Here is a 25,938-nt window from a genome sequence, read left to right on the forward strand (position 1 = left end):
TACAAAATGATGTTCTTTCATTTCAGTAATAATTATTCTGTAAAAAAAAATAATACTATTATATAATCTATACCTTTATAGTTAAAATTTAAATATGATGTTTTCAAATTGTATGATCTTTAAAATAGCTATAGTTCTTCCATTAAATAAATTTTTACTAAAAATTTATTTTATTTTTTATTATGAATAATATTTAACTTGTAATAATATTCTTATTTTCAAATAACTTCTCTTGCAATATTTGTAAACAAATTTTTCTAACTTTATTTGAAAATTAATATTAATATTTAATTAAAGAAAGAAAGTTGACGAAGTCTACTAAAAATAATCACGTGGAAAGTATGAATGAATTAAAGTAACGTATTGGATAATTGGGGTTGCCTGAGAACCGGACATTGACGAACTTTTTTAGGGTTAAAATTACTGAACAGACAATTAATATTTCTACTCGTGTGCTGGTAGTATATCGTGAATACGTGTTAGTAAATTTGATAGTTACAATGAATAATAACAGGTTGTAATGGAATTCGGTTGTGACAAATTTTTTTTGTAATACTTCTATTAGGTATCTAATTATTTATAGATTATTGGATAAAAAACCTACTGTGTAATAACGACTACAAAAATGAAATGTATAATATTGTATTGATGTGAAAATACTTTTAGGTCGAATGTTCTTTTCGTGTGACGGATCATTATTGTGACGACCCTTCAGATCATAATTATAGGGTTTATACAAATTTGATCCCTAACCGATTGTTATACTCATTATGGGAATATTCAACAAAATTATGTAATGAATTATTATGTTATCAAATTTTAATAAAAATAAAAATATTTTTATAAAATAATTTTATGTTTAACTCATATCATCGTTACATTCAAAAAGTATTTTTTTCGGCATAATATAGACTATTTAGGCTCTTTGTCGCAACCACCATATTTCTTCGCCTGTCCCTTTTAGCAGCCAACACCTCTTCATTATTTATTTCTGATAAGTCTAAAACTTTTTGAGCTCATCTACTCTTTTCCGTTTTGGTCGACCTAGTGGTCTTTTTCATTTTGGGTATTTATTGAGTGACCTCATTGATTATTTGTCCACGTTCTCTCTAACTTAATCTTTTACTTTTTATTACGGCAATTATATTAACCTGTCTGAACATTTCTCTTACTTCTTGATTAGTTTATTCTTGAATTCTCCAGTATTTAAATTTTTTTTAGAATCTAATTTCAATCATATTTTTCTTTCAAATACTGAAATTTTTTGTTCATTGGTTTTTGTAGTTTCACTTGCATATAGTGCTATCCGACAAGTCATGACCTTATATAATATCAATTTAGTTTTTATTGACACAAGTTTTGATTTTAAGATCTCTATTCAAACAAAATAGCATTTATTAACAACATTTATTTTTCTAGCGATTTCTTTATAATTATTACCCAACCATTAAAATGCATTTGGTTGGGTAATGCAATTTTATTAGCATTGACTTAAATTAGTTCATTAAAATTGAATTACTATATAAAAAAATTATATGATCTAAACTATTAGGGTGAAACCTTGTTGTTTAGCAGTCAATTGTCAACTGCCCAGTTTTTGGGAATACGCGTTTTAAAGGAATAAAATTCGCAGGAATACTTAAATATTTGAGTTGGAGTTTATAAAGTTCTGGAAATGCATTTTTGTGTTAACTCCAAAATTGCAGAGAACATTTGGTACGACTTAAGTATCCTACTTAAGTCGTACCAAATTTTTTAAATATTTACGAAGCATCAATGAAGTTGTAAAGTTAGTGGAAAAATTGCTATTAGATTTAATTTTTGTGACTTTACTAATTCATTCTATTATGCTCTTCACAACTTTTTTTAAAAAATTGCGAACAAATGAGTACATCAAAAAAATACGTCTACGCTTTATGATCATATGGCCAAGTAAGAAATAAAATAATTAAAATAACATGTATACTCAGTAAACATAGAAAATACGTATGAATAAAATATCTTCCACACATTATGAGATAGGTGATAAGAAATAACTAATTTATGTTGATGATAGAAGTAGTCATAGATAATCCAATAATACTATAACATAATGATTTTTATCAGCCAGTGAAGTCAGCAGTAATGATTTAGAGTTTAAAAAGAAAATTAATAAAAAAAAAACATCTAATGGTATCTGAACTTTACTTTTTGCATCTTTATTGTTATATATTTTTTTATAATATACAAGAAAAAATATAATTACTATATCTATAGCAAATAATAATTACAATGATATGAACATCAATATTTAATATAAAGTACAAATTATAAAGAAAAAGGACTAAAGGGGAAGAAATATAATATTACAACAGTTATGTAGATGATATATTTTGGGGCGAAATGATTTGGTTTGTAGCTGTACCGGACCTTTAAACCACTTTTGATGTTGGCGCAGGCCCGTGAAAATTACCATAAACTAATAATATTGACAAATACATATAATAATAAAAATAACATTAAACTAAAAATAATAAATACAAAAGACAAGTCTTTTAACGGAATTTTTAACATAACACGATTTTTGAAATTAACTGGCAAAATGAATTTTGTACACCTTAATTAAAACATAATAATAATTAAACCTTAATAATGAATCGTAAAGTAACAATTCCAAGATAACATTTAAACTCAATAAATAATATTATAGGAGTACAGTTCGTGGGTCGATAAATTTGCTTTACAATTTTTTACAACGAGAAAAACAAAACAACTCATACAAATTAAGGTAACATACTTGTTCCGCTGTATTAAATTTATTTAAGGTAATAAAATCGTTAATATAAAAACCGACTATAAGAAAGATTTTGGTTGATTCCAAAGTTTGCCGTAAAATTTAATTAATACAAAAAAAGTTAAACATAAATAAATAACACTAATTTGTTTTAAATTCAAATTTTACCTGTACACTTTTCCTACGCGTTTTGGAGATCTTTATTACTTATTAAAACATTTTTTACACATACAAATTTGCTATTTGATTTATACTTTGTTTGATAATTACTCAAAAGTTCGATAAATAAAATCTATAATAAAATTAATCTTATCAAAATCCCACGTTCTATAGAGATCTATTAAAAATTCTACTACATTAATATGTAAGAATTACAATTAAATTATATAATGTATATATATAAATGTTTTTATTTTGTTACTTAGAAGGTGAATTTATGTTCTCCCCTGTAAGTAATTCAATAATGTAAAGTAATTTTCATTTTTTTTGCTAACATATTTACACGGGTACCTTAATAAACTTTAACGCTTTCCGTATCAATAGTTTAAAGGAGATCATACTCAAATAATAATAGTTAAACGGAATGAACGATAGGCCGAAAAACTTTTAACGCTATTAACAAAAGAAAATTATTAATATTCTAATTTCTAAGAAAATGTCTTAAATTATTTATCACATATTTCGTTCAGTAATAATAATAATAACATCATTAATACATACGCCTAAATTACACTATCAAACTAATTATTTAAATACAACTGGTGAGATTTACAAATAATATTATATCTTGCAATAGACCTATGATTAATATTTTGAATACACGAAATAAAAAAGCAAGACCAAAAAAATAAAACGCTTAAAAAACAATAAATTAAAGAATAAACAAGTAAATGGATAAAAAAAGAAAAATAAACATACTTATGAGGTAGAATTATGTTAGACGCTTTACGAAAGTGTAACAACATTATGTGAAATCAGTTCTTTACATAAAGTTGTCGTATAATACATATTATGTAGTTCTAACACTGTTCTATGTATGTGCGTTTCTTTATTAAGTCTCTTCGTCAAAAAGAGTTAAGCTAATACAATATAAAGTAATAATAAAAACAATATTTATATTTTTGTTCAAACGTCGACAGAAGACGGTCATAGACCGCCGTGCAAGCAATCGTCCATACTGTGATAGGGTTTTTTAAGAGGTGGTTCGGCTGCCATGGCCGGGTTGTTATTTTCAGATTTTTCTGGCGTCAAGGCCGCGGCCGTTGTGCTGGCCACGAGAGCGTCGATCAGGGACACGTGTTCGTCCACCTCGGTCGTTGAACACTCCAACAGGCCACACAGTTCGGCGGCCACTTCGGCTGCAGTCACCGGGTCAATACCGCGAATAGCCGATAGCATACACGACGCCGCCATCACCGAGGGCTTTTTCGTTATGAACTCGGGTTCTGTGGACAAAAAAATAATTGTTATAACACTGACATACTGCAATTGAATAACGTTAAAATAATTCTGTATATTACTGTGGAGAAGCAGAACACACCACATTTACAATAAAAAAAAACACGTCAGACACCTAATTAATCTTATACGGGAGCCCTACACCGATAAATCATAATATTGAGCATATTTTCGTACTGGTGTAGTCGTGCACTAAGTAAACCAATAACATTTTTTTTTTTCAGGTCAAAGACTTCTATAACATTTGAAATACTAAAAAATGGTATCGATAGTTTCCGTATATGATTTATGTGACAGAATTCGGAGATGTCGTTAAAAATACTATCAGTTATATGTTAGTACATTCAAAGGCGTCCAGTTTCAAAAGAACCTTTTACATGGTTAAATGTGCTTAAGAATAATAATTATTATTATATCGGTAGTAAAGACATGTAATCAAATTACATCGTATAAAAGTAAGCGGTTGTTTCTATAATACGAGGGGTTTGTTTTATTTGCATACAATATAAATATAAAAAGATAGAAACAGAAACTCGACGCTTTACAAGACGTCTTGGATTCTGATGACAACACAGTGATTGGTTCGGATGAAATTTTATTATAATATTATGTTATATTCATCAATTCAATTATATAAGTTTGTAAAATTTTCGGAAATGTCTCGGTGATAAATTATTTGTATTATTTTTTACATATAATTAAAGGGGTCGGACATACATTTAAAACGAGTTCTAAAGCAAGATAAGTGGTAGTTTTTTAAACGATATTTTATACACTTCCTTTGTAATTCCAATTACTTATACATGGAATAATTTTATTGTCACGTGGTAGTTATAAAAAGTTATTCTAGTTTTTTAACTTCCTAAGTTTAGTGTTTTTTTCACGTTCAGCTAATTTTTTTTTAATTACTTTCTACTTAATTAGTGTGTTTGACCCCCGAAAATGTCGAATGGTAATATTCCCAGTGATAGAAGTGGTCATTGGCCCACGTGGTAGTCGTATTGGTCAATGTGGTGGTGTATTTTAACCGGAGCAGGTGTAAAACCCAATTCGGATCAACGGAATGTTCATGGCTCTGTTGTATCTGTTGGGCGGTTGCATGTGAAGGATACATTTCTCACTACTACACTACTATCGCGTACTACGACCAAACGTAAAGGTACAGCGTAGTAAATAGTCTTTACGTTCCCATCCTTTTTTTCAATGCAACACTGAGGTTTGCACGCGAAATACAACGTAAGCACACAATGACAGAATGTGTGTACGCTTACAGTAATGTACAGAACACATCAGGTGCATTTCTTATTCACGTGAAAAAATGCCACAAATGACGCGAAGCGTCCAAATTGCGTTTTCATTGTCCAATGGCGACCACGTGCATTTTTTATTGTCACGAAAATCCAAATCCCGGTCAGATCGGAAAAGATTTTATTGTACTAAATGAAAAAAAAACCGTAGCGAATAAACAATTAAATTAGCGCAGGCCAACGGAGAGGAGCAAAGATTCAATATTATTGCCAAACTGAGTTGTTGACACGAACTTGACAGCTTTGCGACGGCAGACGACAATTGCGCAAAAACATCCCACGCGATGACTAAGATGTATTTTCCCGTCTGGTTTGAACGCAATACCATGTGAATCGAACCAATTTGGTTAGAGCGTATACCTGTTGAAGATGCCTTTGTACTTCACACCGAAGGGTTTGTGCGTTGTCACGTCCCTTTCCTCGAGTATTTTACGTACACTGCGGTGCAATGATGACTGAGATGTCCTCACATTTTCCCACGGGCACACTCGCCTTTTGATAACCTTTATGCTCGTGGATGACACGTAAAAAAAAACATCATTTTGCAACATCGTTTCGACAATATTAAAATCCATTTTATGTAAATTTGTTTACAACGAAATCGCCATAAAATAACTCCGATAAATAATCGCCATGTTTGGCCACCCGTAGCGGCCAGATGCAAAGTTGTACAAATGAGTCGCCAACGGATTTTGGTGCGAGGGGGCACGTACACGGTCGAGATGCTTATCCCGATTTTTTTTGGCCGGAACCAGGAAGTTAGAGCTGTAACGGCGAAAATGCCGTAGCAACGCGATAAACGTAATAATATTGTAATAATAATTGTATCGGTATAGGTGTGCACATTTGTTATAAACTCGGTTAAACACCTGGCATTCAAATAGGCGCAGACCGTTTTTGGGGGAGATTTCGAAGGCTCCGAAAAAATAATGAAAATTGTGATTTTTTTTTTTTTGAAAACGGTGACAAAAAAACCTAAGAAGCAGATGTTTATTACATATATTTGAGAACGCAAGTCCTCCCAACGCGGTGGCGGCGTATAATGTGCCCATTGTTGTCCGATGGCGGTGTAAGAATCGAAGGGTAACGCCACGAGCCATATCCTCGCGAGACAAGGGCAGGGAAACGTACGAGATTTCTTAGAGTCTACTGTGGAAGCCAATCTGTCGGGCGGCGACCGTTTACCGTCAGGGTCAAAGAACGACGGTAACCGATTTTAATCTCACCGAAACCTTATACAATGTTTTAGGGTCTATTCGAGTACCAGACCCAAACATTTGGAAAGGGTTGAAATCCTCTCCAAAACTAGAGCGACATTGTAGTGATTACCGTAAAAATTAACGGACGGCGGTGCTCGATCGGCATCGATATGTGTTTAGATACGAAAAACCTTTGCACAGTTTATGCCGTACAAAAGTCTATAACAATATAATTTATCGAACCGCTTCTCTAGTCGTTTGTCGGCTATATTTTACTGTTGACACAACGGGGTTAACTACAATAAAGCGATCCATAAACCGTCGACGGAATTCCGATTGCCAGGACAGGCAAACGGTTTTACGACGTTATCTGCAAAGTTCCCTTGTAACGGAATCAATATTAATTCTATTCTCTTCGTCGAACGATTCGTCATTTGTCGTATTATCGACTGTGCGCGTCGTGATTCCGGAGGAGCAAATCCGATCGTAAAGATCCGCCGATAAAACGGAAAATGCGAGTCGATGAGCAATAAAAACCGTTTAGTTCCGATTGGCCGGACAGCTGATTCGATTTCATTACGATTATTATTATTGTAATAGCCGTGGAGGAAAAAATTGCGATGTCATCCTATGCAGCGTTGGGTAAGACGGCAGTTCTTACTTAACCTCCTCGTGCGCGCGTTAGGGGGGCCGAGAGCACTACAGCTTTGGACAGGACGTTCGAGGAGGCAATGCGACAGCACTCGTATTGTTGCAGTCGATCGCGGACATTAATGAAACTATTGGGACAGCTCGAGCGCCAGATATATTTTTTCGCCATTAATGCGCCACTGCAAATTTGAATTAACGCCGTGTATACGCCGTCCGAAATGTGGTACACCCCCTAAGCNAGACGGCAGTTCTTACTTAACCTCCTCGTGCGCGCGTTAGGGGGGCCGAGAGCACTACAGCTTTGGACAGGACGTTCGAGGAGCCAATGCGACAGCACTCGTATTGTTGCAGTCGATCGCGATCGCGGACATTAATGAAACTATTGGGACAGCTCGAGCACCAGATATATTTTTTCGCCATTAATACGCCACTGCAAATTTGAATTAACGCCGTGTATACGCCGTCCGAAATGTGGTACACCCCCTAAGCCAGTAACCGACGGCGATAGTGATCATTTTACGAGGCAATTCCTAGCATACAAACGTGACTAATGCAAGCACCGGCCGGCCAACCTGTTGTACAGCAAATTACCGTCAGCTGCACACCGTAAACGGCGAACGCTAACCCCGTCGTCAACACTTTACCGGCGGACATCGTTGTTCTTCGCCGAGCACATCACTATTATTATTATTATCTTTCGTCTGAGAGACCGTAACAATTATTACTACGAACACCACCACCACAGACGCCAGACAACGCGGTCTTATTCATTATTATTATTATATTTCTATACCTAGAGGGACTTGTTGAGCCTAATACAGAAACGGCACAACTGCTGTTCTCGGTCGTCGAACTATTATCTCGAGGAGGGTTTTTAATAGTAACGACCGGCAGCAGTGAGGGGAGGCTATTTTGGTACCGGAGCAATTAATAAAATACACTTTGAAAACACACAATCGTAAAACAAAGAGTAATATACGCGAGAATAGCTGATTAAAAAACAACGGCACGTCCGACGAGGGTCATGGTGTGAATGACATGTACATTTTTTTAGTACCTGACAGTTACAGTAAATGGGTAAAACTGTGCGTTTGTTTATACTTGCAGCGAAGTCGCAGCGTCTAGGAAAACATCAAAAAAGCTACTAAAACGTGTACAAACAAGCGGCACGCCACCGATAGGTCTACAGAGTGTGAAGTTTCACGGTGGACTACATTTTGTCCAACAGATGGTTTTATCTCTTTCCATACGTTAATTGTTTACTTCGGAGGAGCAAGCGCGTGTGTCTTCATGGTTCATAGGCATTACAAACACATACACACGACAGTAAATGTAAAGACAACATCAAATATGCACACGCGTACTAGTGTTTTTTAATGATATTCAACGTACTCTTTTTACGTCTTAAAGTATAACGAATTCACCAAATGTCGTTCACAGTTGGTGAAATAACTAATTCACTTTTTTTTCAATATTAGGTCCGTTGAGTTTCTCGAAGAACAAACTGGCCATGTTTTCTTTTTTTAACCATTCAGTATTATTTGTTTTTTTTTTCCAAAGAATCATTAAAAAAAAATCCATAACGAACATACCTATTTTGAATAGGACTAAAATTAACTGCAATGGCGCGGCGTTGGCCACAATAAAGTCAAAACTAGTTATGTTTGCGAGAGAAAGAAACACGAGGCGTTACTAGAATGAAATAACGGATATCGACAATTATCCTTTGAGCGGATAAAAGTCGTTTAAAAAAGGGAAAAAAATATAGTTGCCCATTCAGCTCAAGGTTTTTCTCTGCCGTGTTTTTTTTTCTAATTAGAATTAAGATTTTTGTTTTTTCTTCCCCAACAAAAGAAGAGACCCCATGCGAATGTGAAATTACCAGATATTGTTTGACTAGTATTTTTTTTCTACACGAGAATCCATTGGGGACAAGAAAAAACGTACCTCGGGATAAATCGAAAAAAAGGGTACGAAAAAAATTGGTACCTACACCTTTCTACCCCCTGTCAGTGTGGATAAATGATTAAGTTTTTCACGAAGAAAGCCGAGGGAAACGACAGAGTATAATTACTATTATATTTAAATGTGGAATCCTCGTTAGGGGCTGACTGGTTTTTTATGGGTTTTTAGTTGCTCAACAACGATTAAATGTTATGCTGAGCCAAAGCGTGCACAGGAAAGCGGGTTAATTGAACAAAGTATTACTAATATCACCTATTCGGCTCATTAAGTTTTAAGGTAAATGCAAAACCAAACGACATTAATGATAATTCATGATACATTCATGCGCGAGAAAACGTTGCCACATGAAATTATTATTATAAAAAGTTTACAAACGAGGCAAAGATTCTTAAAAGTTGTATGATTCATAATGTAAAATGAAATGTCTACAGCATCCGGGCACCGCATAGACATTAAAATAACGGATTCGTTTAAAGAAATCACAATAGTGCGGTAACTGAAATTTGTATGCACGTGGACACCCGGTGACTATTGAATCGAAGTTGTATGAGACTCGCGATAAAGACTGCGTTGCGGTAAAGGAATTCGGTTATCGATGCAAACCGCAAGTTGTTTAATATCGCGCATTATATTACGGCCAGAATTGTATTTGCATTATTATATTCGTTTGTTCGCACAGTTGGAAGTTATTGGAGTGTCCCGCGGTGGCTGTTCATTAGTCTCGAGTGCCAATAACCAATAAGTCGAAACGGGGAGGTTCAGGCCAGGGCTCTCATTTGAAGTGCTCGACAACGAATTGTGAAACCAGTATTACTTTTGTACGAGGCAATGAAGATTTTTTTTAATAAATTGTATAATAGGTCAACGATTCGAGAAAAATTCGTTTAATTTAACGCATTTCTGAGACTTATTCAGAAAACTCATTCGGCTTAACGACTGATAGAATTATTCTTGTAAGAGGTTCCACTCGGTTTATCTTTTAATTGATCTCTTTAAATGTTAAAAGTTCGAATAGGTATACATTTGGTTTCCAAACAAACAACTTGAGTGTATAGATTTTGAATCAAATTTAAAAAAGCCGATGCTTAACTAGTATAATGACCCCAAACGTAAATTGAGTTACTCGCTATAAAATATAACTCGACGAAAGTAGCAATAAATTGTACGTAAAAGAAGTTATAATTCTATTGTGATTGTCGGGTACCCAGAAATAATAAAATTTTATAGCTTTTAAACTGATGAAGATTGCAATGGAGGAAAAGGGTTACTAAATTACGGTTAAATATATTTTTGTACCAACTATAAAGAGTTAAAAATAAAATATTGGACATGGAGAATCGTTTTTTAAAAAAGCTATCGGAAATTGCTTGTGTCTACGATAAGAGTCACGTAGGAAACGAGTGGTTGGGACCGGGCCAGGTGATGCGGCAAAAGGGATCTTTGGGTGCGCAAAACTCGTCAACAACAATAGGTAAAATGCATTACCTATAGTTGCAGCTGCCGCGGAACCGTCACATAGAGGCAGACACTTCGTCGTCGCGCTGCCGCTGCTCGTGGATCCTGTGCCGTCATGATCTCTGCCACCGTCCCAGACGTCTAGCCACCCCGGCGGTGAATGAACCCCTCGGCGACCACGCTAAACGCACAGAAGAAAAGACGGATAAGGGTCTACAATGAGAGGAAAACGAGAAGCTGAATAGATTCCGGAGGAGAGCACTCGCGCGAGACCGGTTTGAGCAGAACAAATCTCTACAATAATGTGTACAAACACTTTCTTCGCGCGCGGCAACACCCTACCCGGTACACACCGGTTTGAATCTGATGCATTTTCTTTCGGATGCCGTTTCGGCTGACCTACGGTCAATAAATATGGTAATAAACACTCAAACAATACGCGCAAATAAGGGTAGAGTCGTCTGAGATTTTTTTTCTCAGCCGCCGCCGTCGCGCCGAGGGGGTGGAAATTTTGCATAACACGCAACAGTAGCGGTGGCTACCACTATCGTCTAGACACCCTCTTTTTTATTTTGTTGGTAATTATTCGTGTACTTTATTGTTACAACGGTTATTTTTTACCGATTTCTTTGCACCGCCTTTTTTTGATCAAATACAAATGTACATATGTACATACATAAGCGAATTTTTTTAACGATTTCTTTTTCAACATTCTTTCTTGCCAAACAACATTTTGCAGGGTACATACTAATAAGCGTCGAAAACATCCCCCGCGACAAATGTATACGTGATATGTTTTACCACGATGAGAACAATGATTAAATCGAACAGACATGTCTTGTTATGCCGTTTGTTTGACTGTACCGGCTCGCTTTTATTGTGGTAGTTCGAGAAAAACCACCAATTAACATAACGGGGGCGGATGAACAAGTCGACGTAACCGTTCTCTTGAAAGGCGATTGACCGTTTGGAAGTTTCCAACCGTCGTTTTTTTTTTTTAAATTTTAACAGATCAATATATTCGACCTTTACGCATGGGAAAGATAACTCACACTGTCAGTCCGACTAACGGATTGTAAACAATTAACAACAATCACAATCAATCACACGCGACCTAATCTGTGTGTACCATCATCGTCCCGCAAATGGACCGGATTAACTCGTTTCCGTCGTCGTTTACTCGAGTCACATTTGGGACATAAACAGTGCGTGTCAAAAGACAAGATTGGTTTGACAAATGATTTTGAGCCCAGCAGAGGTCAGAACCTCTTTATCGTCCTTTAAACGGATTTTCCTGCGGCTGCGTCGAGGTTAACGGACTTAATTTGCATTCGGGGTAGTATTTGTATAGGAAGTTTTGTTGTGTGTCTTCTTCGGGACTTATTTTCCTGCAGCCGAGGGTGACGACCATGCGCTTTTATGTATAGTAGAAGGGGCTGTCGTTGGCAATACGCAGACTAACGGAGACAGAAAATGAGCATATTCTCGTTGCAGGACATGTATACAATGTACGCAGAAACGTCTCAGCCGCTCGGGGAGGGGTCAGGTGCAATCATAATAATAAGGACGAATATGCTAATCTAGCGGATTGCATAGAGTACAATAAAAAAACTTTAAATAAAAGAAATCCATGAGTACACGGTTACGTTGACGAATTACACGCATATTGTGCAGGGAACGACAACACCCCAAGACCGTTATTGGCCATTCGTTACAATTAAAAAACGCTACGCGGCCTTTTATTTGATATTATAATACACACACACACACGTAAGTTTATTTGCCCTGAGAACAGCAGGACATCGGTGGCCGCCGCTCGTTGTCGAAAATGATAATGCTGTCGGGGTATTTTATAAGCCCATTGTTTAGCCGCAAAAAAAAAAAGAAACTGTTGAACGTCCACCATCCCCTTCCGGATTCCTACGCCACCACCAACGATTATATACTATTCTTTGCTATTAATTTTTTTCTTAACATAGGCACTCTCTCATGTTATATTTACGTTAGCGGGGTTAACAACATTGTATTCATAGACCGCGTGTAAGTGTGACAGCTGTAAATCGGCCGATATAAAAAACTTAACTAGTGAAAATTATTTGAGAGTATCCTTATCTATGAGTTTTTTTCGATTACTCGGGGATCCGTGTAATCCAAGCGTAAGTTTATATAAAAACACTTAAAACACCGTTAAAAAATCCCATTAACTCATATCGTTCAAAAAATAATTGGATATCTACGTTATCAATCTATTGATTCCCATTGCCACACTTTACAATTAAGTTCAACAACACAGTAACAATAGCTGATGGAATAGATAGCAAATAATAAATTGTATAAATTCTGATTCCCAGTAAGTTTTGACGAATTATAAAATTATACATATGCAGTGACGGTTATTTTCTAAGAAGATCAATCCTTTTTTTTATGTATGAATGTTTACTAGAAATAAAAAAATATATATTGTGTAAAATCGTTGACATAGGACGATTTGAAAAAGTATTTCGATGACGGTGATGATCTACGTATAGTTCAACAGTCAGTAAAAAAAATCTCATATTAAATTTTTATGTGATTCAAAAGTGTAACAACAATAATAACTCTGAGCAATAGAGTTATTCGGTTCAATTACTGCGTTTGTTAAACAATGCATGTCGTTTTACTGAAAACATAACGAACAGAGCATATGTCTTTATGTGTTAAATGAGATGTCTAGGATATTATTATAGTGTGCTCATGTGATATAATTTTCACGCCTTTCTGCTGCATCAAATAAAGAGAGCAATAACTTTTTTACCTCGTTTCAACCCTAATCTTATAATTTAGTGTAACACGGTAAAGGGTACACGGTCACAATCGTTTAAATACTTTATGGTTTTAAACACCCTTCGAGTGTCCCCGAAAAGTTTCACCGATAATCGTTAATTTTATAAAATAAATGTTTTATGGATCATAAAAAAAAAAAAAAAAACATTAAATTATGTCTTTATATAAGAATAACAACAAGTCTATAGAGCTAGAAATAATAGTTGCTCGTTCAACCACATAATCGGTGGTATCACAAACTTATTATGTACGTACAGCCTACGATATTAGAAACACAGTAACAGCTATTGTTTGATTTCTAAAAGCGACTGCAACTTGATTGTGGAGTGCAAAATTACTTGAGACTCGCCAATGAACATTACTTTCTACAGGGTATTTTACAAATATAATATGCAATTATTTATACTTATAATTACATGTATGCAATGTTATGAGGTCGTTGCCTCTAATCGATTTTAATAAAATATTCTATGTTGTCATTGGTTCGAATACGACGGAGTGTATTAACATATCTTACAGGTAACTAAAGATGACTCCGAGAGGCCCATAGAAAGGCGCAAAATATGTTCTCTCAAATTATTGTTTTGTTTTTTGTCCAGCAGTCAATGCATTAATCGCTTCGTATAATGGTAAATAGCTTAATACAATCATCGTGACAAAGCTAAGGTCAAGTACAAATATTATTGCATAAAAAACAATGCGAATATCACTTTGTCTTATCAACATCCTTCATTTTGATAGATACGTAAAAGTTTTTTTTTTTGTGTCGTGATTATTTTTTTTTCAAATTCAACTTCTCCTCATCTATTCTTGAAGCTAAATATGTACTTTGTATTTTGATTGACAAAAATACTATTGAAGTTATTCACACCACGATAACAACCATCAATTATAATAACAAAAAGGTAAAGATCAATTAAATAAAAGTTAATAGCAAAAAAAAAAATTTTAGCAAAATTATATATAATGTTATATAAAAATTTATTTGGAGGGGGAAATTAAATTTAATCTGCCCAAAAAAATTTGATCGTCGAACTTTTATAGACTGCATATTAACAATTAACAGCAAACTTATCATAAATTAACTAAATCTTTTAAATATTTAGAAATACCTATAAAGGTACTACAAAGGACTTGTAAATTCAACAACTCATCGTGATTGCTTGCCTCCTCAAAGTTTTTGAATTGTAGAATTGATTAATAACTTAATATTTTTTGTAATTTATAAGCCGTAAGCTTTAAAATAGTCATCAACAAACTAATTCTTCGTGTACAGCATTTCATTTGACACATTTCTGTTATTTATCATGGATGACCGAAAAAGTACGAATGGTTAGATTAATAGTTAATGCATAAAAAAATTTCTAGTTAAACGTCAAAACCAATTGCTACTTATACATGTCAATTATGATAAAAAAAAAAAACACTTTTCGAGTAAAATTTTCATTTTATATCTTTTTTTGAACATAAAATATGATGCAAATGGACCCCTTACACGGTTCTAATGGAGAGTCAATGAAAAATAGAATCATACGAAGTCTTTTTATTGCATAGGATACGCAATACAAATTGTAGGTACAATTATATTATATGGCTAATTTTTACGTCGTTTGAGCACCAACAGCTAAAAAGCTTCCCTTAGACAAACGGATTCATGTTCTACATGCGTCACACGTGGTTCTTTTTATGACGTTTTTATTTATAATCCAAACGCCCTTCTTCTATTGTATCTCGAAGTCGTTAAGCGCATTTTTAGAGCATAGTACAATAGAAGAGAAATGCTGGTACATTTTTTTCATTATTGTCCGAAAAGGCAACGGTCGCGTGCCACTACCAGTGGTATTTGACACTGATTTCCTCCTCCTCCCCGGTACTATACAGCAGATGTCGGCTGTCGAGTCTCCATTGTAAAATTTAAGCAAAGACGTTTGCTTTTTTCTCACTTTTTAAAATCTTATTGTTTGTTTCTATAAGTGCATCCACTACTGATCTTCATCCCCAACCACGAGTTTAAATTCAAATGATACAACCAAACTGACTATCGCAAATAAACGGATAATAAATTTTACAGGTATCATTTTTAGTTTATAAACAAAACGTGTTTCGATGTGTAAATAATTTAATATATAATTTAAATTGTACTGTGTGAAATTATTTATTTGTATTAAGTTTTCAAAATTAAAAAAGATGAGTGTTAACGATGATTATTAACATAACAATTGGTTTAAAAACCCTTTAATTTATTCATTATTAGGTTTCACTTTAAATTGTAAAACTCATCTTGGTTAATTGATGAAGGTACTGTACAGATGTTGCAATATATTTGTCCTCTAATATGAATGTTTCCTGTCTATCGATGCGAATCACCAGTTATTATTACAATATTTTAATGAAGTGCTATTGGTGTCTTTCATAGTTGAGTTGCGATATAAAATTTATGAAATCGAATGTGTGATAATAATTTTGTACCAACGAGGTGATTAAACGCGTAGAATATTTTTACCTGGCGTGTTTATTTATATATACGAAATAAATGAAATATTAAAAAAAAAAAGAAAAAAAGTCAGACATTATTACAGCTGCCTGGAGGAGGAGCAGCTGCAATGTTTGGATTTGTTCCCTCAGCAGCGTCAGCAGAGCTATTGGAGGTAGCACAGTGCGCTATAATTTCTCTATACGTCATACACCTGGTCTGTACTGGAGACACGCGGTGACTTCGATACAGATCGTCGATTGGACTAGATGATAAAAAAAAACTCTGGCCAATTGTCCTAAAATTAAGGCATAATCTAAATGATAATAATTTACCCGTTCATAAAAATATTAAAGGATCCGAAAATAAAAATACTATACTTCAAATAACGATTGGTTATTTAAGTTTGTTCAAAGCAACATATGGATGGATTCTATTTAGATTTTACCAGAAAGTTTATAAGACATTTTTCAAAATATTAACTTTTCTTTTACACCCCAGTTTTAGTTATGAATTGTTAATGAAAAATTAATTCTTCCCCGATAAATTTATAACCAAATATAGTATCTTTACTTTTAAAATGAATAACAAGAAAGGGCGGATCTAGAATTTTTCTATAAGGTTGCGAATAAATGTATTTTTATTTATTCGGGCAAAAACATCGAGCGAAATATGCATATACGTGGCAAAAAATATGTTTCAGTTTCGAAAGGATCTTTAAAACTACGTAGTATGAGTTGAATACTACTACAACATTCAAACATAGTTTTTAGTTTAAAGTTATAATTAATTACCACCACCATGACAATAAGAACTTTCCACCACAATTGCGACAAAATGCACCTTGTCTTTTTATTTTTTCCCTGTAGGCATTTCCTTTTTAATAATAAAAAAAAGAACAAGACATTATAAACATCCCGCATTTAATTGTTGAATCACATAACGCGGCTACTACTATCGCCATCTTCTTCTTTGACAGGTGTTACCGTTAGGCAATGTATACGTCATTTATCGTAGTAGTAGTAATTGTAGTAGTATTTTTAACACTACTGTTATTTTTCTACCACCGTGTATAATAAATATGAATACAAACCATGATCTTAATTTCAGATCCTTACAATGTATTTTATAAATGTGCATAACAGTGTACACAGCGAAGGCTAAGACTATTTATCCTAAGGGTTCAATAACCAACGTGTAACACGTGTCTTTATCACCAACGAGTTCTTCCAAAGTCAAGGAAACTACCCTAGAACACCGGTTCTAAATGCTACCATCCTCAAAGACAATGTGTTACTACATGTATGCAATGTGAATGATTTTGACCGTAGTTGAACGAATGGTAAGTTGACAAACACGATGTTGAATATAAAGGCGAACACAACTACTCACTTACAGGTGGATATCCTTTTAATGTGTCTTACTCGTTTTTAAAACAATGGCATATGCATAGAAGCGTACATACAGACATAATTTAAAATTAACACCAGATGATTATTATCAATACAATGCAAAGTTATACATACGCTTATGCTAGTGCAATGTGCAATGGTATTAAATTATTATTGTTATTATTATAGGAATAATCATGTCTAACTAGTCACGTGTCGTTACCGTTCAGTTAATTTACCGCAAAATAAATGAGCCGATAAATGCATCTATTTTTTTAGATTTTCCAATTAATATTCAATTTCAGAAAGCCGACAATGGCAATTGTGTTTTGCAGTCGAATAACCACCATGGTGGGGTTGTACTAAAGGGTTATGCGTTTAGACATCCAGAACCAATATCCAGGCATGGAAAGTATTTAACCAATCAATAAGTAAGTATTAAAAACGGTAGAGATTTCAAAAAAAAATATTAAAGAAATAATGTTATAGTTTAAACAGGCTTTAAAAGTTTAGTTAGTGGATAACTGAAAGTAAATGTTTTGCAGATGGTAAATAAACCATGGAGTTTAACACATAAGACGTTTAATTAACATAAACGTATAGCATGTGTCGGTCTTGTTCGTCAAAACTCGAAGAACTGCCAGATATAACAAAAAACAAAAACATTTGAATACAATATTAGTGCTCAGTTATAAAATAATTTTTGTTTTTCTAATAGGTTTACACGTACAACACATGAGAAACAACAAACGCATTTGTCGATTTAATTATTAAAGATTGTAACTCGTTAAATATAAATTCTTTATATATTAATGCATACTTACATTGATTTTACAATAGAAATGAGAATAACAAGAACACGTATAAAAATAACAATGTGAAAATAATATATTTAAAATTTAATAAATTAAAATTAATAGATTCGTCAAAACAAGTGTCAAAAAGAATAATGTATCGAAAGTTACTCTAACTCTCGGTTTTGCCACAATTCACATCGTATAATACAATTTATCATTCGAAAACAGTATAAATTGAAAAAAGTCACGTGACTGCCAGTATAAAAACAATATTCAATTGTGATAACAAATAATTCGAACAATGTTGCATTAAGCAAATGTCAATCTTATGGGTGACTTATGCGGTCACCCGTATTAACATAAAAGATTCGTTGGCAATTGATATTTGCAAATGTAGATTTTTTTACAGAGGGTTCAATGATTTTTTATAGTTCCCCCGCTGAAATTTTAATAAATGCTTCGAAAAAATTTCTTAATATGATTTGCTGTTTTAAAAAATGCAAAAAAGCTGAAACGTCAATATGGAAAATTTAGCAGATGTACAACGTACACGTTTCATATTATCACACAAATCACTACCGTCTAAGGATTACTTTTTGTACCTATAAGCTTTGGAGATTTTTTAAATCAAAATAAGTCTGTGACAATTGATAGAAGCTTAAATACCAAAAAATACAAGCAGGGTCCGGGAGGGTTTAGCAAGCGGGACGCGTGCTAAATACGTATGGGGTAATCCGTGCACATAGGCACCTATTTGCTTTGAAAAAAGATCTCCCTCTCTTTTTTGTAGTTGTTCTCTGTCTACTTGACGTGTCATGTTATAGGTATTGTTCGGACTTGTGTAGTATTTATAGACTGGCGAAATGCCCTCGCTACACATATAGTGTATCACTATGTGCATATATATAATGACTTCGTCATATACATATATATATATGTGTATGTATACGTGCAATATGTGCTGAGCAGCTGCGAAACAACATCGGGCACTACTCTCCCTACCGTTCATTGTATAGCTAATAGATTGAGAAAAAAAACAATGTATTTAATATAGTAGCTGTTCTTCTGTAATAACTCGGTTGACCAAATGTGATAAAATTTACATTTAAAATTAATTAATGTTAAATGTCACTATGTAAAAATTGGACGTATTCCAATAGAAGTTCTCAACTCATTGGAATAATAGAGAAAAAAATTAAAGTTTTATTTTTATGTCTTATTTGAGATTAGTAATAAATCATTATAAATTATTTATAGTTATGAAAAAAATTAAATAATTTTTAATTTGTATAACTTGGGCGACCACCGTTTAAGTCTCCGAGGTTCGATGACTGTTTACGACTTTGGATATTATTATAGAATTATGCTGTTAATATCTAATGATGATCATGCCTAAGTATTATTATTTTAATTTGATTCATACAGCGAGACGTGTTGAAGGTTAATGAACGAACGCTGAGGCGTTAGAAGTGCAGCGATAATAAAAGTGCACATATATACATACATATTACAATTGTGGTTGGGATATAAGTTTGTTAAACCCGCTTTTGTATCGCTCATATTAAAAACAATAAAAAACTTATCAACAAAGAACTGATATCGACCAAGACACGGGTACCTACAATTTACAGGTAATATATGCGTACCACGATAGTCTATAAATATTGTTTTAATTGTTTGTGATATACCTTTACACTTTTAACGTCAAACTTCCCTGTATACGAGGCCTTGAACTACGCGTATAGAATGACACATTAAAACGCCCATTATATACTATAGAGACGACAGCCGACAAACACTGTACAATATATGAATAACAGTTGACGCATACTATATGCTTTTTGTAACCTAAAAACATGTAAATTACACATATATGCGTAGTTGAAATTACTTCATGAGGTGAACAACCGTGGAAAGCGAAACTTTTCTTTCCAAAACACGTGAAAAGGTTTGTACTTACAGACTTTGTTAAGTTTTAAACAGCATTTCCTAATAATAACGTACGAAAAAATCAAGAGTCCCTGAACTAGGCAAACGTAGATCTAAACTATTAAAATTTTATATCATACTACTAATTGCAGTTTTACATAGATTCTCTTAAAATAATTATCTTAAGTAATTAATGGTAAATTTCGATCATAATTGGAACAAGCTTAAATATATGACTATGACGAATAAACTCGATACTTAACAATGTATTATTTCAACCGAAGTGTATAAATATTTATATGTTTAAAATTAAAGTTAAAGAAATTATGATTTATCGACGCTATTTAAGCTCTTATTTCTCTAAAAAAAACGCTTACCTATATAGCAAAACGAAATCAATGTCAGCATATGCCTCCTGAGCATGGAATCGTTTCGCCTTTTCCATTTAACTTGTTCCATAATGTGATCAACATAGTCGAAGCTGGTGACTGCCACTATTTTCCATTCCAACTTTGATATAACCAACAACTCCCATTCCTAATAGATTAAGACATATATTATTAACAAGTTGAATTAAGAATTAATAAATTATGGGAATTTTTTTAACTTCGTATAAAAGCTTTGACTTGCATTCATTCATAATACTTATATATTGTGCACTTATTACAAGTGTGCATTAAGTCATCAATGTAAAATATAACAATTAACAATAAGTCACTCAAGTCATAATAGACACGTCTAGACGTCGAGTTTCAATATGAAGTTTACAAGAGGGTAAGTATTGTGAAATTTTGAGTATGTCGCCCTGTGACCATATTTAGCGATCTCATCGGTTCCTCTCGATTGTGTCCATCGCAACGAACCAAATAACAAAAGATGATTAAAACAAAGCGACAAACAATAATTATAAATAAAAACATTGTATCGACAAAAAGAGTAGCACTTATTTTGTTTGTTTTAAAACAGTTCTTTATTCTTATTTCAGACGCCCTTTCAACGAGTAAAGTGAATAGTGCCGACGCGCCAGGTTTTTCCTCGGACCGCACTACTGTATAACTTTGTGGGTTGCGTAGAACGGTTTTATACGGTACAAAAAAATTAATAAAAGGAGAGTTGCAACTCACAATTTTAGTTTTGAGCCCTCGTTTTGCCATTGTATTGTGCTATATAAAGAATTAAATTATATACACAGAGTGACAGCGGTTGTTATGAAATTTGTAGTATGAGTGCAGTCCCTCGTTTCAAATTTAAGCGCATACGAAATTTCATTAGTCAGTTCTCGGGATTTACTCGGAACAAATAGAAAATTCGAGTTATTGCTGAATGACTCGTACACTTACCTGCATTACCCGCCCCTCTATTACATTATGGTAGATGATCCGAGAGAAGGGCATTCTTTCTTAATCCTTATGGGATTCACGCATAATAACACATCATATGTGTGTATTTAACTACATAAATTTTATAGCAGCCATCGTATTTCGTCACTTTGAGAGGCCAATGCCGTCAATCAGGTTATAAACTATTACATTATACCTATATATTATTTTTTTTCTATTTATAAAGTTAGGTCAATAAAAAACGTCTGACTGTTGGTCTTTTTTTAGTACTTTTATAGCTTATTCCTTTGCGAAATTCTTTATTAGACTGTACACAAGAACCCCAGGAGTATTGTTCGGCTTGAAAGAGGATAGCTGTTTTGACGCCGCTACTACTATAGTATAGGCAGCACACGACGTTGTGGTAGTTACGAAATCATCTCACGTCTGGTTCCGGTAGCAGTAGCGGATGCAGAAACCTGTTCTTAGTGTCGACAGCAACTCCGGCGGGTCAGTAAATGACAACAATTATTAGGCCCAACAATAAGTCCTTTAAGATATTATAAACACTCTGTTTTCATTATCTCCCATTATGTCACTTAACACCTTTCTATTACCGCGGGCAATACGAAATTCCGCAGACGTTAAAACAAACATCAACAAGACTAATAATTTTAAGCAGATTTTCCAATCGATCGATCTTTCCGGGCTGAATTTGAAAAATTATTTATCGACTCAAATGCTTTTCAACAAGCTATCGTGTAAACTGAAACTATGACCTTTTGATATGAGCGTATACATTTTGATCCCTTTTTAATGCCTCAATCGAGAAAATGATGTGGACGCCAATGAATATTAAACGGAAAGTAGGCGATTTATACATGTTAAGGTCACACTTGTAACGGAGTACTATCAAAACGTGTACATACGACTACATAAACATGACTTAAAAAATTGATAATGCTATTTGTGGCGACCCTAGCGTATTATCTAAATTGTAATAATTAAATCACTGGACTGAACAGATAATCATACAAAACCACAAATATTGAGGACATAATTTCATTAAATGTTACTAAATTGTATCGCTACAAATATTTTGACCGCAAAACAGTTAGTTCTATATATTTTATTGTTATAAACTGTTTACGATTATGGCATATAAATACAAGTTATTCCCAATACTTTAAAATAGCTGAACACACATACGCTCGTGTAGTTTCACAAGTTTAATGTTAAATTCGATATTTAATTTTTAATTTAATAAATGTATATGTTTGGTGCTCTCTGCTAGTTTTATTATGAGTGTAATATTAATTATACTGACGTTAAATATAAATCTAACGTAAAAGAATACATAATCGCGTTAAATTATTTAAAAATAAAATTATTTCAGAATTGCGTTCTCATGACAATTTTATATTATGTAAAATTAACAATGATACTACAACGTGTACACAATAAATATGTAAAATTACAAGCTCGTTTACAACAAGAAGACGATACGATGGCGATGCGTGTCTTCAGCGTGACTGATAACCGTGAATAACTGGGGTAAAAAAACAACAGGCTCGACCAACCCCAGTAATAAATACAGAAAAGTCCACACAATTATCGCTTTCGAAGCCACAGGTCCGTGAAAAATTGTACACATTGTTTTTGTACGCCCTGAAAATCGTCGTTCGTCCTGCCCATTGTTGTATGTCTATTCGTGTGAGCGTTGTCCCTTATACGTTTTTTTTCCTTTTTAATTAACCAAGTACAAAGCTTTCAACTGTCGCAACCGTGTATTTGTCATTTTATTACTGGACAAGAACAAGGCTTAAAAGTCGGTTATTACTTATGTAACCCATTTAAATACAGTGGAAATTTGACAGGCCATTGAAAAGTTTATGAACTTTTTTCCACATACTTATATGGCAAAGTTTTTTAAATTTAATTGACCTATTTAATGAACAGGATAATATTATTTCGCGAGTAATTAAAAACAAAACGCTATTTCTTATGCAGTTGACCTTTCGAATTACTATTCACAGCTGTCGAATAGACTTAATTAATAGACGTGCATTTGTTTTTTTGCATTTTTGTTGTATATTTTTGCTGTTTTACGATTTTCTTGTCTATGATTAAATACTTAATATCATACTGCGTGCCGATCAAATTGTCCTTCGATTATAAAATGATTGGAAAAATATAAACCTCATATTCAGTTTAAAATAATTAATTGTTAATATTTAATTTGACATTGTTGTTTTATATTATATTTGAAATTAAAACGGTGTAGTCTAATTCAATGTATTTTCAAAAAGAGCAAAAAGAAATAATACTTTCGGTGGAACTAATTGTCTATTACAGAAGGACAAAACAGAAACTATCTAGAGGAAATGCATCAGGCAAGAACAGTTGTTCAACGACGACCACGACAAGGGATAAAAACACATCCTTCTTACAAAAAATGAAAAAAAAGATGATCCTAAACACATGTCTGGCAAACCATGACCCCGACGAATAACGCAGTATATATATATTACAAACAGTAGGCCAATACTGCCACTGGTGTAAACGTGGAAAATTCTATATAAGAATGGTAGTCGTAGGAATACACACAAAAGGGCTTTTGGTGAAATCGATACGACAAGCATTTACATATATGTTGATGAACAACTCGGAAGGAATCTGCCAGGTGAGACAGGATATTGTAATTAGGCATAGAATCGATTGAGTATTTCTCAAAGTGGTATCTAGTGTGGCGTATGTGGGAAAGGAAGAAAAAGGGTTGTACGCACAATGCTGTTATAATACTTACAAGAATGAAAGAAGATTTCCATTTCCTATTGCTCGAGTTTTGGTTGTTGTACAGGAAGCTTCATGGCTCTAATAGATTATCGATGACCTATATTTATTATTATCGATAGAAAAAAAAATCAATCATATGATAATTCGTTTAGACGTACTCGATACTTGAAAACGTTTTTTATATTTTAACAGAATAACTCGAGATTTTATGATGACATAAAAATAGATTTTTTTTGTTAGATTTAAAGAAATGGTTAAATATTAATGTACATTAAACAATAATAATATATGACAAATTATTTACTATAAATTAAAATCATTATCGTGAAAAATAAGTTTTCATATGAGATGATAGAAGAAAATTACTTATTTTAGATACACTAAAACAATTGTAAGGCACTCGACCACAATAAATATTACTTATATCATTTACATAGAGTATATTCGTTTAAAGTAACATCACAATAGTTATCGACATAATCGTTATTGACGTTCAACTGAACAAACCCGATTTTTTGTTTGCGCTAAAGAATAACGGTCGAATCTAGGTTATTCAACTCTTAAAATAATTAATTATACCAAACCACTGGGCTATAATATTATAATGATAAATGGTTCAAATATGTTGTTTAAATACTTTCATGTAATTTACAAGTGACTTATAGTTGTATGTTTAAACGTGTTACCTAAATACACATATAGTTTGTTTTCTGGGATAAAATGACAAGATAAAGGGGATGCCTGACCTTGTGTCGCACGCCGTCAGTTTTTTACCGATTCAATTTTCGTTCGATTGGCAAAAACGCCGTCAAAACAGAAACATTATTATAAAGCGTCAAAAAACGCTTTAATCAGAAAACCTTGATTTTTACAGATTTAATCTGACGGCTAATCAGTTTCTGAAAGGAAACTATACGTTCATTTTCAAATACTGTCAGGGAAACTCAAGACTTCCGTTAATAATTTTGACAGTAAGCAGTTCTCAAAACTAAAATTTTGAATTATTATTAAAATGTATTTCACAATAGAATATTTTCAAGAAATCGATGAATAGCATTAATTTTCAATGACATTTTAAAGCATTAAAACACATTAAAAAAATATTATTTTTTAAGTTTGTACACAACGTGCACATAATGTCACATCGTAGAAACCAGTCGAATAAAAAATGCGTAAAATGGGGTTCGCGGTTGTGATTTATCGATTCCCTAACAAGACAGTAAAATCAATGTGAGCAATCCTTTCGTAAAGGGTATTCGTTGACACGGAACGAATCGTTACCGGTTGTCACTGTGAGACGTTCGATGTTCGTGTGTTATTACTACTTGCTTTATATATTATTATTATTATTATTATGTACATTTAAATCTCATTAGACGAGGGCCATAATTTTCTATTTCTCCCAATGAATTCTAAAGAAGGGATAATATTTAGAAATAAACTTCATGGGACTTTACTGGTGATCGGTTCGGCGCTTTTTGACCTCATCAATACATCATGGCCGTTACTTATCTCCGGCAGCATGTCTTATTCTTCACGTCAAAACAACCGACGAGTTATTACGTATTAAAGAATAAATAACGTATAATATAAGAATGATAT

The 25,938-nt window shown here is 33.4% G+C and overlaps 1 protein-coding gene across 1 annotated transcript in view; it reads right to left on the minus strand.

Moving 5' to 3' along the window:
- Nucleotides 1-2,173: 2,173 nt before the first annotated feature.
- The window catches only part of LOC126910345 (G1/S-specific cyclin-D2-like), a 28,754-nt gene continuing 4,989 nt past the window's right edge, over nucleotides 2,174-25,938 (minus strand). Inside the window, exons 3-4 of the mRNA XM_050692838.1 lie at nucleotides 20,599-20,758; nucleotides 2,174-4,218 (exon numbers count right to left, since the gene is read on the minus strand). Of these exons, the coding sequence (XP_050548795.1) occupies nucleotides 3,920-4,218; nucleotides 20,599-20,758 (459 nt within the window). The 3' untranslated portion in view covers nucleotides 2,174-3,919. The remainder of the gene's footprint in view (nucleotides 4,219-20,598; nucleotides 20,759-25,938) is intronic.

The sequence above is a fragment of the Daktulosphaira vitifoliae genome, unplaced genomic scaffold (genome assembly GCF_025091365.1).
Source record: "Daktulosphaira vitifoliae isolate Bord-2020 unplaced genomic scaffold, ASM2509136v1 Scaffold_1, whole genome shotgun sequence".
Classification (NCBI taxonomy): Eukaryota; Metazoa; Arthropoda; class Insecta; order Hemiptera; family Phylloxeridae; genus Daktulosphaira; species Daktulosphaira vitifoliae.